Below are 14,088 nucleotides of genomic sequence, written 5' to 3' on the forward strand. Positions count from 1 at the left end.
CTCTTATGGCCAGGTGAGCACTGTATTTTTAAATTCTGGTTTTTGAGTCAGGGTATCTCACTTGATCTTAGCCAAAAAGCCAAGAAATCAGGGTCTCTATATGTAGTTCAGACTGGCTTTGAACTATGTAGCCCAGGCTGGCCTAGAATTCACTGCCATCCTCCTGCCTCAGCCTCCTGAGTACTGGAATTACAGACGTGCACAGTTTGGATAGTGTTTCCTTACTGGTGGATGCAGCACAGGGACGATCCCAAGTGAGTCACTGTTGCCCAGAGCTGTGTCATGGGAAGGGGGTGATCAGCAATGGTCTGGGATCTCTCTGTACTCTTCAAGCTGCTCCCCAGGCTGTCTGATCCCTCTCACCCTCTGCCAACCCTGAGCCATGGATCCTCCAGGAGCAGAGCTGTGTATAATTTAGGTTGCAATTTTCTACCCGACTTAGCTCTCAGACCTAATGCATCTGCTTTTAATCTCCCAGATACCATTCCATAATCAGCTACAGCCACAGCATGCATGGATTTATGGGTTCTTATTTAAAAAATATGTTTTCTGTCTTTGCCAGAGGATTTTTTTTTTTGTAAGCAAGGACAAAAAGCTCTCATTCAGCTCACTTTTTTTTCTCCATCTTTTTTTGTGGCACTGGAGAATGAACCCAGGGCTTTCACATGGAGGTAGATCACCAGCCCTTTGTTTATTTTTTATTTTGAGATAAATTCTTGCTAAGTCACTAAAGTGCACAGCCTGGGCTCCAACTTGCAATCCTCCTGCCTCACCCTCCCAGAGTGCTAGGATTATAGGTGTACAGCACTGAGCCTAGCTTCAGCCTGGCTTTTTGATCTATTTCTACACTTTCTTAAATACATAAAACATGTAATTTTCTTATTTTTTCCTTTTGAAAATGGAAATACAAGAAATATAAAATGTAGAGAGCACACTAGAGTAACCATGAACCCATGTGCTGGGTCACTGATGAACAATTCACAATCCGCCTGTTTCCCTCTACACACCAGCCTCTCTGGTCCTTTCCCTCACCCTGGATTAAGTTCAGGCAAATCCTAAGTATCATAATGTGATCTACTTGCATTTCAGTGTCTGCAATAGACAAGGCTGTACCTTTTCAAACCTAATCACAATATCATCATTCAACTCTCTCAAATCAATAATAAACCTGAATACTGTCAAATATCAAGTTTGTTTCTTTTTCTTTTTTAAGAAATTTTAGGGCCTGGGGAGATTGCTCAGTAGAATAAGTGCTTGCCTGGCAAGCACAGGGTTCTGAGTTCAATCCCTGGTATTGCAAAAAAAACAAAAAAACAAAAAAAAAACATTCATTTAATTAATTAACTAATTTATGTAGCATAGGATCTTGCTACACAGCTCGTACTTGTAGTGATCTTCTTGTTTCAGCCTTCCCTGTACTGGGATTACAGGTGCATGCCACCACACCCAATTTTGGGGCCAGCACAGCATGCTGAGGACTCCAGGGCTGGCATGGCATGTGGTACCGTGGTACCTGAGATTGAACCCCCGTCCTTGCACTTGCCAGCCAGGCCCTTAGACCACTGGGCTATCCTCTTATTTTGTTTCATTTTCTATGTGTCTTACAATATTTTAAAAGTTGATTTGAACTAGGATCCAAACATGGTCCAAATATTGATGAATGGATCTCTCAGTGTTCTTTAATATACACCCCCACACCATGCATTCTTCTCTACTTTGCTGTTGGTTGTAGAAACTGTTTTAGTCATGTGGAGTCTTAATCTGGTGCTGCTGACTGCATCCCCGTGGTGCCATCGCCCCAGTTTTTCTGTCCCACGGTCCATTAAATCAACTATGAAGCTCAGTATACAGCCAGAGTTAGGTTGGCTCTGGCACCAAACTCCCAGGTGGTGGTGTGTAGTGCCATCAGGAAGGGCCACCTCATGCTTTCTCTCTCGTGATGTCAATAGCAATTTATGATCATTCATTAGAGCCAGTAACTCATTAGGAATTCTAAAATAGTGAGGTAGATCAAGCCATTCCTCCTTATCAACTGAAGTGCTTCTTCTTCTTTTTTTTTTTTCCCCCTCAAAATTATGGGTTGGCCAGATAGCTCAACGGATTAAAGTGCCTGCAAGCAGGCATAGGGGCCGGGGTTCAATCCCTGGGTCTGCTACACTGACCCCCAGGCACACTGAGACGGCAATTGAGACTGGGCATGGTGTCGCATGCCTGTAATCCAGCTGTTGGGAGGCTGTTAACAGGTGATCACTACGAGTCAAATCTAGTAGTGAGACCCTGAACATCCTGTAGACCCTTCCCTAAAATATAAAAAACAAACAAAAAAATTTTGATGTATTTGGTACAGGGTCTTGCTATGTAGCTCAGGCTCATAGTGATTCTCCTGTTTCAGTCTCCCCAGTGCTGGGATTACAGGCATGTGCCATCATGCTGGGGCTTGGTAGCCCACTCAGTACACCTAGGACAGGGCCTGCACATGTGGTACCAGGGATGAACCTGGGTCCTTGCACTTGCCAAGCAGGCACTTAGACTGCTGAGTTATGTCCATAGCTCATCAACTGAAGTGCTTTTTTTTTTTTCGCCTGCTCAGCCCACCCTGAGGGAGGGGCTGGCTTGGTGTGTGGTACCAGGAATTGAACTGTGGTTCCCTGTGCCTGCCTAAGCTTGCTGGCCCTGGAAGTGCTTTTAAAAGGAGGCCAGAACTTCCTTACACAATATGGTTACTCTGAAGAATACTTCACACAGAAAAAGTAAAATACGTGTTTGTCTCTCTTTCCTTGTGTATAAGTTTTCAAAATAGTGTACTGGTTCCCCCAGTGGTGTACTGGAACCCTCCAAAGATGAGTAATTACCGATAAGTGTTATTGTGAACTTTTGGCGGAACTGGGGGATTGAATTCAGGCTCTTGCGCTTGCCAGGGAAGCACTTATTCCACTGAGCCATCTCCCTGGCCCCCGTGAACTTTTGGATTGTGTGGATACATTGGAGTCCACAAAGTTATCGTTTTGATGTTCACACTGTCCCACCTTTGGCCAGTTAGAGCCTATATTCTAGCTGGCTCCCAAGCCCTTCACATGCCATCTTCTTGCCCCCTGACATTTTCCTTTTCCATATGACCGTAGCCCTAGGCTTGTCTAGTAGACCTTGTGCACCAGACTTACAGTTTTTTTTGAGGTGCTTTGGCTCTTGTTTATGGACTATTATGGACTTTGAAGACCATTTAGAGAGCTCCAGGGGTACTCATTGCTGCTGAGTTGGTCATTTGAGAAACATGCAGTTTTAAAAATAAATGTAGGGGGGCCAGGGAGATGGCTCAGTAGAATAAGCGCTTGCCTGGCAAGCTCAAGGGCCTGAGTTCAATCCCTGGTTCCACAAAAAATAAATAAAAAATAAATAAATAAATAAATGTAGGGCTGGCCAGCCAGCTCAGCAGACTAAAGTGCCTTCTTAGGCAGGGACTGGGGTTTGATCCCTGGTGTGCTGCGCTGGCCCCGCCCCCAGGGCATGCTGAGATGGCAATTGAGGCTGGGTGTGGGTGTGGTGGCATGCAACTGTAATCCCAGCGCTTGAGAGGCTGAAAACAGGAGAATCACTCCTAGTCCGATCTGGGTAGTGAGATCCTGTAGACCCTGTACTAAATACACACACACACACACACACACACACACACACACACACAAAATAAATTTATACTTTTACTTCAGATCAAAATAAGGTTTATAATATTTTTATTCACTCTCTAATGTTTTGTTATTTTTATTTATTTCTGTAGCTTTTTTCTTCTGTCTCCTAAATACCAGTTCTCAGTGACGTGGGCATTACTATGTTATATAGTATGTACATATCAGTGTCAAAATAACAGTATCATCATTACTACCACCAAAATCAGTAGAAAACGAACAGTAGTTTACAATTTGTGTGTATGTGAAGTAACTTTTGTTCTTACCTTGTATATCACTAACATATGATCAAATTAATGTTTTAAGTCACTTGGAATGTTTCTTTGTGTGACATTATGCTACCAATCTAATACATAGTTGGCTTATGTATTTTTATTTACTTTGGAATTTTTTGGTACAGTCTTTTAGTTTTTATAAAAGATTGTATATAATTAAGCAAAATATTCACTTGATTTCAAAATCATATTAAGCAGAAGAGATTTAAGAAATTTAGGTTCTATGACCCTTTTACCTTATTTCACCCCCCCTTTTTTTTTGCAGTACTGGGGATTGAACTTGGGACCCTGTGCTTGCTGGGCAAGCACGTGTTCTACTGAGCTATCTCCCCAGCCCTCCACCTTTCTATTATCTACTGATTTTTAAAAATATGAAAATAATGTGGATGAATTTATTGCTGATCTTTTCCTAAATGCCTGCTTTCTCTCCCTGTTCTTTTCTCACTTACCAGGGCATACTGAGATCATGTCACAGGGTTTGTGCAAGTTTCTCATTTTTATTTTGCTTTTTTTCTTTTGTCATGCAGGGACATCAGACCCAGAACCTCCCATATGCCAGGCAAGCACTGTGCCACTGAGCCACACCCCAGCTGCCCTGTCTCTTTTTATAAAAGCACAGAAATAGATGGTGCAGAAGTACATTTACTTTTCTTCTTAAAAAAATAAGATTTGAGGGATTTTTGCTTGTGAAGTGCAGAGGATAGAACCCAGGGTCTCATGCATGCGAGGCAGGTGGTCTACCACTGAGCAACACCTTCAACAATTTCTAAAATATTTATTTTTGCAATCTTGTTATCGTACTAAATTAAAATTTTAGTATATAGTTTTCTGTTTTAATTAGGCATTTCATCGAATATTAAGTGTATCTGCTGCCCAAAAAAATGTGTATTTAGTGGCTGCACACAATGTCTACTTATAGGAATAAGGGAACATGAAAGTATATTAAAATTCCCTGACTGCGTCTGTGTGGCTTGGCCAGCGGGTCCCAAAGCCTTTTCTCTTAGACAGCTAAGCTGCCTGTATAGTCATGCTCATTTTCCAGTGCATTCTTTCCTCGCTTTCTGAACTCAAGATAAAAAGCAAACTCAACTTTTTTCGGGCCTTACGCAGGGAGGGTTTCTATCTGTCTCCCAGTCCTCCCTGTACCCAGACTGTAGCAATCTGATTCGAAGACTCCCTGGAATCCACATTCCTTACCCATCCAAGAAAAGTTGAAGATTTTTTTCTCAAGAACTAAGCTGAAGATGTATTAGTTGAGATTTGAAAGCATTTATATTTTAGTTGTCTTATCTGGCTTTCCCCAAATATTGGAAATTTTAGAATTTTTTTTCTGAGACAGGATCTCACTGTGGTGCCAGGCTGCCCTGAAACTCATGGTGATCCTCCAGCCTCGGTCCCCTGAATGCTAGTATACTAGGCACACCACCATGCCTGGCTTAAAAGATGATTCCAAAAACGCATTTCTAAAGAGACTTTAAATAAATTGTGGGGCATTATGGTTTGCCCTTGTGCTCCCTTTGGCAGCACATGTACTAAAATTAGGCCTTGATTGTACAGTGTGACACTTTATATGTAGAAATTTATTTAGAATTACATTAAAGTAGAAACAAAGCATAATATTAATGCATTTAATAAAAAAACAAGTCTCATGAGTGAATAAAACTTTAATTTTTCTAATGTACAGTAAGTACTCTCTCATCTAATGATTGCAGCGCCCTATCTGCCCACAACGGCAATGAGAAGAAATTTTAAAATTAGAGAATTTTACTAACAGAGCCTGCAGCTATGGAATGCATAAGCAACTCTGGTGTCTGGGGACGTGGGCTGTCACCATTTTCTCACATTTTGTTTGGAAAGCAGTACCTTGAGTTTCTGCTGCAGGCGTTTGACCTCTACCTGCAGGGTCTTTGTGGCCGTCTGGGCTGCCAGTGTCTTCTGGTTTTCTGCTGCCAGCTGACGGTTGAAGGCCCGAGCGTTCAGCCTCAGCTGTCTCTCCAGGTTCTGAAAACAGGAGACAGTTGTCACCTACCCTGTGGCCAGTTGGCATGGAGCAAAGCCTCAGTCACGGTGGAAGGGACCAGAGTTAGAAGTGTAGAACTGCAGCATCATTTTATGAATGGTTCACCTAGAGGACATGTTTTTTTTTTTTTTTACATTGTTTTTACAATGTTTTTTATAGGCTGGGGAGATGGATCAGTGGAATAAGTGCTTCCCTGGAGAGCGCAAGGGCCTGAGTTCAATCCTTGGTTCCAGAAAAAAAAATCACAATGTTTTTTATATTCTCTGGAAATTGATTTAAAAAAAACCCTTTGAACATATCTTTAAGATCAATAAATAAAATACAATCAATGTCATCCTTCAAACCAGAATCTCGGCAGTTGTGCCCGGGGAACTGTTCTCTCTGTGGTAGGTACTCAAATACCAGTGTAGACCCTGGTGGGGGGTTCCTCTTGAACAGAGTCTGAGAGTTGTGAGGGGATCTCCCCACCTGATGGTGCAAAGGGACCATGAAGTAGCTGCCTCTGCCCAGTCACCATCGGGCACAAGCTTACCTGCTTTGTGAAGGGACTGTGTCTCAGTTACTTTTTCGTTGATGCTGGGACATAATACCCAAAGCCTCAAATTAAGGAAGGAAAGGTTTATTTAGCTCACAGTTTGTGGAGGTTTCAGTCCATACTCAGCTGACTCCAAGGCAGAGGGCCCCATGGCAGAGGGTAGCAGGTCATGCCGGTGGAAAACAGCCAACAGCAAAGAGGAGGAGTAGTGGTAACAATGGCAACAGAGAGGAAGTCTGTCTCCCTTATGTTGCATTCAAGCTATCCACCCCAGGCCACTGGGTGTAGCACTCACATTTATAATCCCAGAAATACTCACACCTATAATCCCAGCAGCAATACTCACATCTATAATCCTAGAAGTCTGCCCCCTAACTTCATGAAGCTTTGGGGAGACAACTAGACACAAAACCATAACAGACTATCTTTTTGCAGAATGGTTGGCTCTGGACTTTGACAGAAAGCTTAGCTCAAGGGCCTTCCTCCCGTCATGTACAAGGATGATGGAAATACTGGTGAATGTTTATATTTTAATCAATTTATTATAGTAAAAGACAGTGCCATGAATCCCTCTCACAGTACACCCTCACTCCTGTTCAGAAACATTCATCCCATCATCCTTGCCACTTTCTATAGCAGTTCTGTAGTAGCTCTCTGGTGAGTGTCTTTATGAGATATGATGAATAATACAGCGAGTGCTGCCGCCGATGCCACCCAGCAGACGGGCAGCTCGTAAAAACATGACACTGTGTCTTCATCCACCTTATTCACCAGGCTGGCACTGTGTGGCTTTGGGCTCTTTCCCAAAGTCAAAATGATCATGACAGTTGAACACTGAATGGATCCAGGACATGGAGGCAGCCAGGACAGTCCAATTAGAGACACTCAGGAATGAGGACTCCAGAGCTTCTACAGAAAGTGTCAAGGACGATGGGGTGAAGGTGTTTGAAAATATTCATCCTATTGGCCAATCACAACTCACAAAGTGGGTCTTCCTCATTTTAATAGTAATACTTTCCCATTAAAGAAAATGGAAAACAGAAATCTAAAAGGGTGAAATAATCACTAAAAATCTCCCTTGCTAGAATACTAATATTTTTTCCTTTAAAAATTTTTATTTATTTTATTTTTTGAGACAGGGTCTCACTATGCAGTTCAGGCTGGCCTTGAACTCACTATGTAGCCTAGACTGGCCTCCTGCCTCACCGCGACCCTCCCACATCAGCCCTCGAGTCGCTGGAATTATAGGTGGACTCCACCACGCTCAGCTAGAGACTTTTCTCTTGGAAAGTAGAGAATTTTACTAACAGAAGAAGTAATAACTGAAAACACGGATCAAATGAACTTGATATTTACTTATTTCAAGATCATAGAAAATACTTCCTCTCACCATGAAGTACCACATAATTAAAAAGTGAAAATAATTCCACTCATATTTGTATCCATCGAGACAAAACTGTCTACAAGGTAAAGTGCGTAGGGCATTCTCTAGTGGATCGGCATCACCACCAGGTCATCCCAGATGGCACTGTCCCTGGCTGTGGACAGCCACAGACAGCCGAGGACAAGCAACCCATTCATTTCTTCAGTTTTTAAAGTTCTTTTCTTTTCCCTACTTCTAAGATCATTCTGGGAAAAACTGTTATTCTGGAATAACTAAAAATAGTGGCAACGATTGCTCACACCAGTGATTCAGAATGCTGGAAAAGAGCTGTACCAGGCAAGGTTCAGCTAACAGTTGAGAGCAGTGAGGTGCTTTCCTAGGGCTACTTTGCACAACATGGGGCAGCCTTTTTGGCACATGAGGAAACCTCCCTAACACTGGTAGCCATTCTGCCTTCGAGAGCAGCTGTTTCCAGATCCATGGGTCCAGCTATGTGGGGACCCCTTGCTCATGGTGGTCATTTCCATTTCTGAGATTTCTCTCTTTTCCCTTGAGCCCTTCCTTCCCTGGCCCTGCTACCCGCAGCACTGTTCACCCCCACAGGCTAGCCAAGGGTTGAACGTGCTCTGGTGGGCCAGTGTGCATCTTGAAGATGTGTTTATTCTGGAATCTTACTGTCTATGCCTCTGAGATACAGACCTGTATTTTCTTGTCATTTGCCTCCATTTTTGCCATAAGAGCCGACAGTTTCTGAGTCAGTTCTTCCCTTTCTGCCAGGTTTTTGTCTTCAGAGAGCTTCTGCAGTGCCTGCAGAGTGTCTTTGGTCTTCAGCAGCTCACTGTCAGTTTCTCTGAGTTTCCTGGAGACAGTTCTTTCCTTTTCCTGGGATTTCCTAAGGAGCTGCCTTAGATTTTTCACCTCATTCTGATGTTTAACCATAATTTGGGGTAAATTGCTTTGGGAGTTCTCGTATTTTCCTATGGCTTTCAGGTGTCTAAACTGAAGTTGTTTGAGAAATTGGTTTTCTATGACGATGGCTTCCAGCTTGCGGTGGATGTCGGCCAGCTCATTCTTCAGCTCTTTGATCTTGTGCAGCCGCGCGGAGAGGATGCGGTGGGCCACGGCGTCCTTCCTGCGTGCCACCAGATTGAGCTGGGAGTGGAGGCGTGATGTGTTCCAGGGGTGCCTCTTTTCATCAGAGACTTCCTTTCGACCTGTGCAAGCAGACAGCATGGTTATTAGTAACACAGATAGATGTGGATCACACCTCTTGCACACTCATGCACAAGTGTACACACACCCCGTGCACACTCATGGACCTGCAAAGATGGAGGGTAACTAGGGTGGGAAAGAACAGATCCTGAGAGAGCACCATTTGCCAGGGTGGCGACTCTATACCCTGGTAGTTCCTGAATCCAAGCCTTTCAGGGCAACTGTGGTATATGTTATAGCTGGAGATTGTGACACCTGTCCAAGATTGCCTAGCTATGAGGTGACACAAGGCAGACTGAAAACCAGAGCTTCTTTGACTTGTGCTTAGATTTCTATTATAAAATGATACTAAAAGCCAGGACACTACAATTGCTAACACGGATGGTACTTCTTACAGGTGAGCCACTAAACTGGCCCCTTCATATCAAATAGCTGATGCAGTTCTTTCTGATGTGGTGTGAGAACAGTGTGAAGAGCTTTTAAATTAAAAATCACCTTTAAAGCCATTAAACTCTTTAAAATAGGTATGTATATGAATATATATCTTTCACCTACATAAATCCAACACCAATTTTTTCTTCGTTACTTTGGATACTAGTTGTTGGGATCTATTCACTTATTTTATTTATAATTTAAAGACAGGGTCTTTCCATGCAGCTTAGGAGGCTGGCCTTGAACCCATTTTGTAGCCCAGACTGGCCTTAAGCATGCAGTGATCCTTCTGCCTCAGCCTCCCGAGTGCTGGGATTACAGACATGTGCCACAAGGCCTGACTCATTCATATATTTCTAACAAAAAATACCTGAAAAATATTATATTCAGCACCAAGTTTTTCTCACTGAATTTGAGTTGTAGAGGTATGGGTAGCATCATTGTGCTATTTGTCTCATTCTAAGTGAAACATGCTGATCCTTCAGGATGTAACTTGTTCTGGGCACACAGACAGAGATTACTGAGACTGAATCCAAGGTCTGTGTACTTTTGTATGATGTACATGTCCATATATGTGCACCTCTTTGCATGCTGAGATGTCTGGGTACACAGGTACATGTTAGGGTACACAGGGACATGACAACATGTTGTGCAAAGAGAGAAATCTCCACTCACCTCAAAATGTCTAGATTTTGAGAAAGACAGATTGAAATTGGATTCTAGAATTTATGGACTCATTCTCATTCTGGAGAAAGAAGCGTACTTAGTGGCTGGTGTCCCTGGCGTCCTGATCTCCAGTGAGTGGCTCATGTGTGGACACATTGCTCAAGAGGTCACTCAGTCTGTTTGGTTCTGTGGTGGGAAAGGCAGTCTTGTGCATGGTAGAAACTGAGCCTATGGAAAGCACGAGTACATCGGGATAAAGCCTGTGAGTCAGGACCACACAGACCACCTGGTTCCACAGCAGTCACAGCATCAGCAGCACGTCGGGAACCGATGTGATGCCTTCCTGGACCCCTACAGGAAGGCTGGTGAGGTGGCTCTAGCTGTGTGGAGGCCCAACCAGGGAAGTCCCATACCAAGACAGCATGTATCAGGCTGGACTGAGAGGAGGTAGTCAGGGGCTGATCTGCTCTGTGCCCGAGCCAGTAGGATTGAGCCAGACCCCTGCACCTTGTGATGTCTTAACCCTCAGATGGTGTGACTCTGAGATTAGAAGAATACCTGGAGGATTCCAAGGGCAGTGAGACCTGTGTCCCCTTGACTAGGTGACAGGAGAGTAAGGGCAGCAGAAGAGTGTGCTTGGGGACTGAACACTGAGGTCCAGGAGGCAAGGTGAGCACGTGGGGCTGTTTTGAGAAGGAGGCAGGAAGGCCTAAAAGTCTGTCTCAAACCTACCCTGCAAATTCTTGCCCCTGTGCGCTGCATCTGAGATTGAATTTCTCCTCTGCCCAGCAGGGGGAGGGAGAAGGTAAATGGATTTGTTTGCTTCAGAAAAGTAAAGATGCTTCCTGCCCTGTGGGACACGAAACAAGCTCATGCTGTCAGTGTCATGCTTGCTGGTGCTTGTGTAACTAGGAAGGCAATGGAGAACTGGACTAGGGGCCAGTCCTTAATGGTTTCACATCGTTATCCTTAACTGCAAGTAATAGCGACAATATATAAGTAACTTATAATTTCCATTCCATTTCACATAATGAGGCAGATTTAGCTGAATGATTAAACTATACTTAAATACCTAATTCTTTAAAGCACTGAGTTAAAACACTTGCTCAGACTGATTTACTACAAACACATACCTCTGGCCACAGTGCTTATAAGGATATGGGGGCTGTGAGTTCAATTCACTCAGTAGTGAGGCGGCACACAGCTCCTCCCTGGGCTCAGCCCAGCCAGCCCCTCTGTAAATCTCTGTTGCCTCCTCTTTCTTCTTGGGCCCAGGTCTTTCTTCTGCTGTCCTTCCTGGCCTCTTCTCCTGACCCCTATCACACTGGCCTCATTGCCCCTCTGCCTTCTCTCTGTCCCCACATTTGTTCTGCACATCCTAGGCTATTCCCAAGTTGGGTGTTGGTCACGTACTTCCCTCTCTTCAAGGTCTACACTTTCTTTCCTTTTAAAAGAGAGGAGCCCAGGCCCGGGGAGATGGCTCTGTAGAATAAGTGCTTGCCTGGCAAGTGCAAGGGCCTGAGTTCAATCCCTGGTTCTGCCAAAATAAGTAAGTAAGTAAGTAAGTAAATAAATAAATAAATAAGAGAGGAGCCCACTTCTGCTGTGGACCAGGGGAAAGAGGAGGTCGAGAGGAAAGGTCTGTCCCCATCTGCACCCTATACTGCCCATGTCTCCTTGATGGAAACTACTACAAAGCAGCTCTGAACAGCTTTAAATTAACCAATTGGCTTCCAATGTTTACTTGTGAGTCTCTCTCAGGACTAGGCCCCTTGTCTGGAGATGGGCAGCAGACTCATAGTAAGTGAACCTCTGTGAGTCACTGGTCCTGGCTGAGGCCTGTAGTAGCCTGTGAGGCTGTGATGGCCACAGCTGAGGATGCCTGGCTCCAATCCCAATTAACTAAACTATACTGGTATAACAAATGTCAACCTGGTGATAAGATAGTCTCTGTAGTGGTTGATACATTGTATCACCTTGGCCAGATGTGTCTACAGCGCAGTTCTGGCTGGTGGGGGTCCTGTTCTGGGGCACAATTGGTTCTGCCCCCAGAGTGACTCAGCACAAAGAGACTATATAAAGGGGCTGAGGAAGTAGTCGATGTTCCACTTCCTCCGAGGAACTCCAGTCTTTGCATTCAGCTTGGACTTCATCGCCTGGCTTCGGCCTCCAGCTTGGATCCTTTACCTTCCGTCGCAGACTCGTCAGCGTCTGTTGCAGACCCTTTAGCTGACCGATAGAGACTTGCACGGAGCACGGCAGTGAGCTTCAGACATTGGGACTGAATTCTTCAGTCTGGGGTGTGCAGACGCCCCCTGCACACTCCCTCATCTGACTCTGCGTGTAGTAAGCCAATCTTGTAACTCCTTATACATTGTATATCTTGTGTTAATATCTGTTCCTTATATCTGTTCCTCTAAGTAACACCCTGACCAATACAGTCTCCTAATTAGCATACGTTACAACCTTGGGAAGTCTTTGAACTGTCTCCCAAGATTTCACACAGATTCCTGTGTTTTCTTCAGTATCCCTCTCCTTTGTTTGAAAACCAAATAAATTCAAGTTTCCCAGAGAATTTCTTTGTGTCAGCCCCTAGAGAATATCAGATTCTGCTGATGGTTTTGATCCTCCTGGGGCCCTAAGATCATAGACCTTGTCTCTTACTCAAGCCTTTACCCTCCACCTGCCTGGGAAGTTGTGGGCCTGAGCCATCCTTATCCCACTAGAGAAGGTGTTGCTGCCCCCTCTACCTGGGTGAGGGCATTCGGGCAGAAGGGGTCCCAAGCAGCCAAATGCAGTTGGCCACAGTTCTGAGTGACGCTCATCTGTGCTCACACTATCTTGACAAAGAAAACGTCAAGGAACCAATTTCTAATGAAGACAGATGTAAGTGAAAAAAATTCCTAAAGTACATTTTCTACAAAAGAAGGAAACAACATTCGAAAAGCAAATCCCTGGTTCCACCAAAATAAATAAATAAATAAATAAATAAATAAATAAATAAATAAGAGGAGCCCACTCTCCTCTCTTTTATGAAAGAACAAATAATATGAGTGAACATATTATTTGCCCTCTACCAGGATTTAAGTCAAGTCTCTAGAGTTTGACTAAATCACAAATCCTACCAGATTGAAGTTCTTGCTTCAATCTGATGTAGACCATCTCTCATTCTTTTTCTATGAAAAATTTTGCTGCCATACAATTTGCTCTTCTAGATTTTCTAAAATGTGATTAAATGGTGTCTCTGCAGCCCCTGCTGTCTGGTGAGTTGGGAGTGTACACTGGTGGCTCTATCCCAGTGTGACCACCCCCAGGGGTGAGAGTCTCCGTATAACACCTTGGACAGCTGAGCAGAACCCAGATTCCCTGGAGGGTGCTGCTCCATGGGGATGCATAGCGCCTCCTGGCTTTGGGCACAATCACAGTGCCTGGGAGTAGAAGGGACTTGCAGTTCAGCGACTTGGCAAACATGACTGCGTGGGAGTAGAAGGGTGAGAAAAGCTGCAGAACAGCATGTGTCATTGGGAACAGAACAAAAGTTTCCGTCCATTTTATTCAGGACTTCTATAAAATGATTTCTGAGGATTAATGTGCAGCAGAAGCCCCAAGGACAACAACTTGCTCTTACAGAGTCTGCTGGGAAGTGACCCATGTAACGGTCGGGCTGCTCCTACAGAAGTGGCTTGGTGGGAATTTGTATAAGAAATAAATAAGAAATCAAATTTTTTTCCTTTGTATAAAAGTATCTTAATTGCACACATTGTTTTGTTTTGTTTTGTTTTGTTTTTTTTTTTTTTTTGGTAGGACAGTTTCAATAATTAACACATTGCATACATTCTTCCTAGTGGTTAATTGCTGTACAAGATGTGGACATGATATCCTAT

At 43.9% G+C, this 14,088-nt stretch overlaps 1 protein-coding gene across 1 annotated transcript in view; it reads right to left on the reverse strand.

Annotated features, from left to right (window-relative positions):
* The window catches only part of Lca5l (LCA5L, lebercilin like), a 70,371-nt gene that overhangs the window by 13,146 nt on the left and 43,137 nt on the right, over positions 1-14,088 (reverse strand). Inside the window, exons 3-4 of the mRNA XM_004631934.3 lie at positions 8,594-9,108; positions 5,819-5,956 (exon numbers count right to left, since the gene is read on the reverse strand). Coding sequence (XP_004631991.1) covers positions 5,819-5,956; positions 8,594-9,108 — 653 coding nt within the window. The remainder of the gene's footprint in view (positions 1-5,818; positions 5,957-8,593; positions 9,109-14,088) is intronic.

The sequence above is a fragment of the Octodon degus genome, unplaced genomic scaffold (genome assembly GCF_000260255.1).
Source record: "Octodon degus isolate 3935 unplaced genomic scaffold, OctDeg1.0 scaffold00045, whole genome shotgun sequence".
Classification (NCBI taxonomy): domain Eukaryota; kingdom Metazoa; phylum Chordata; class Mammalia; order Rodentia; family Octodontidae; genus Octodon; species Octodon degus.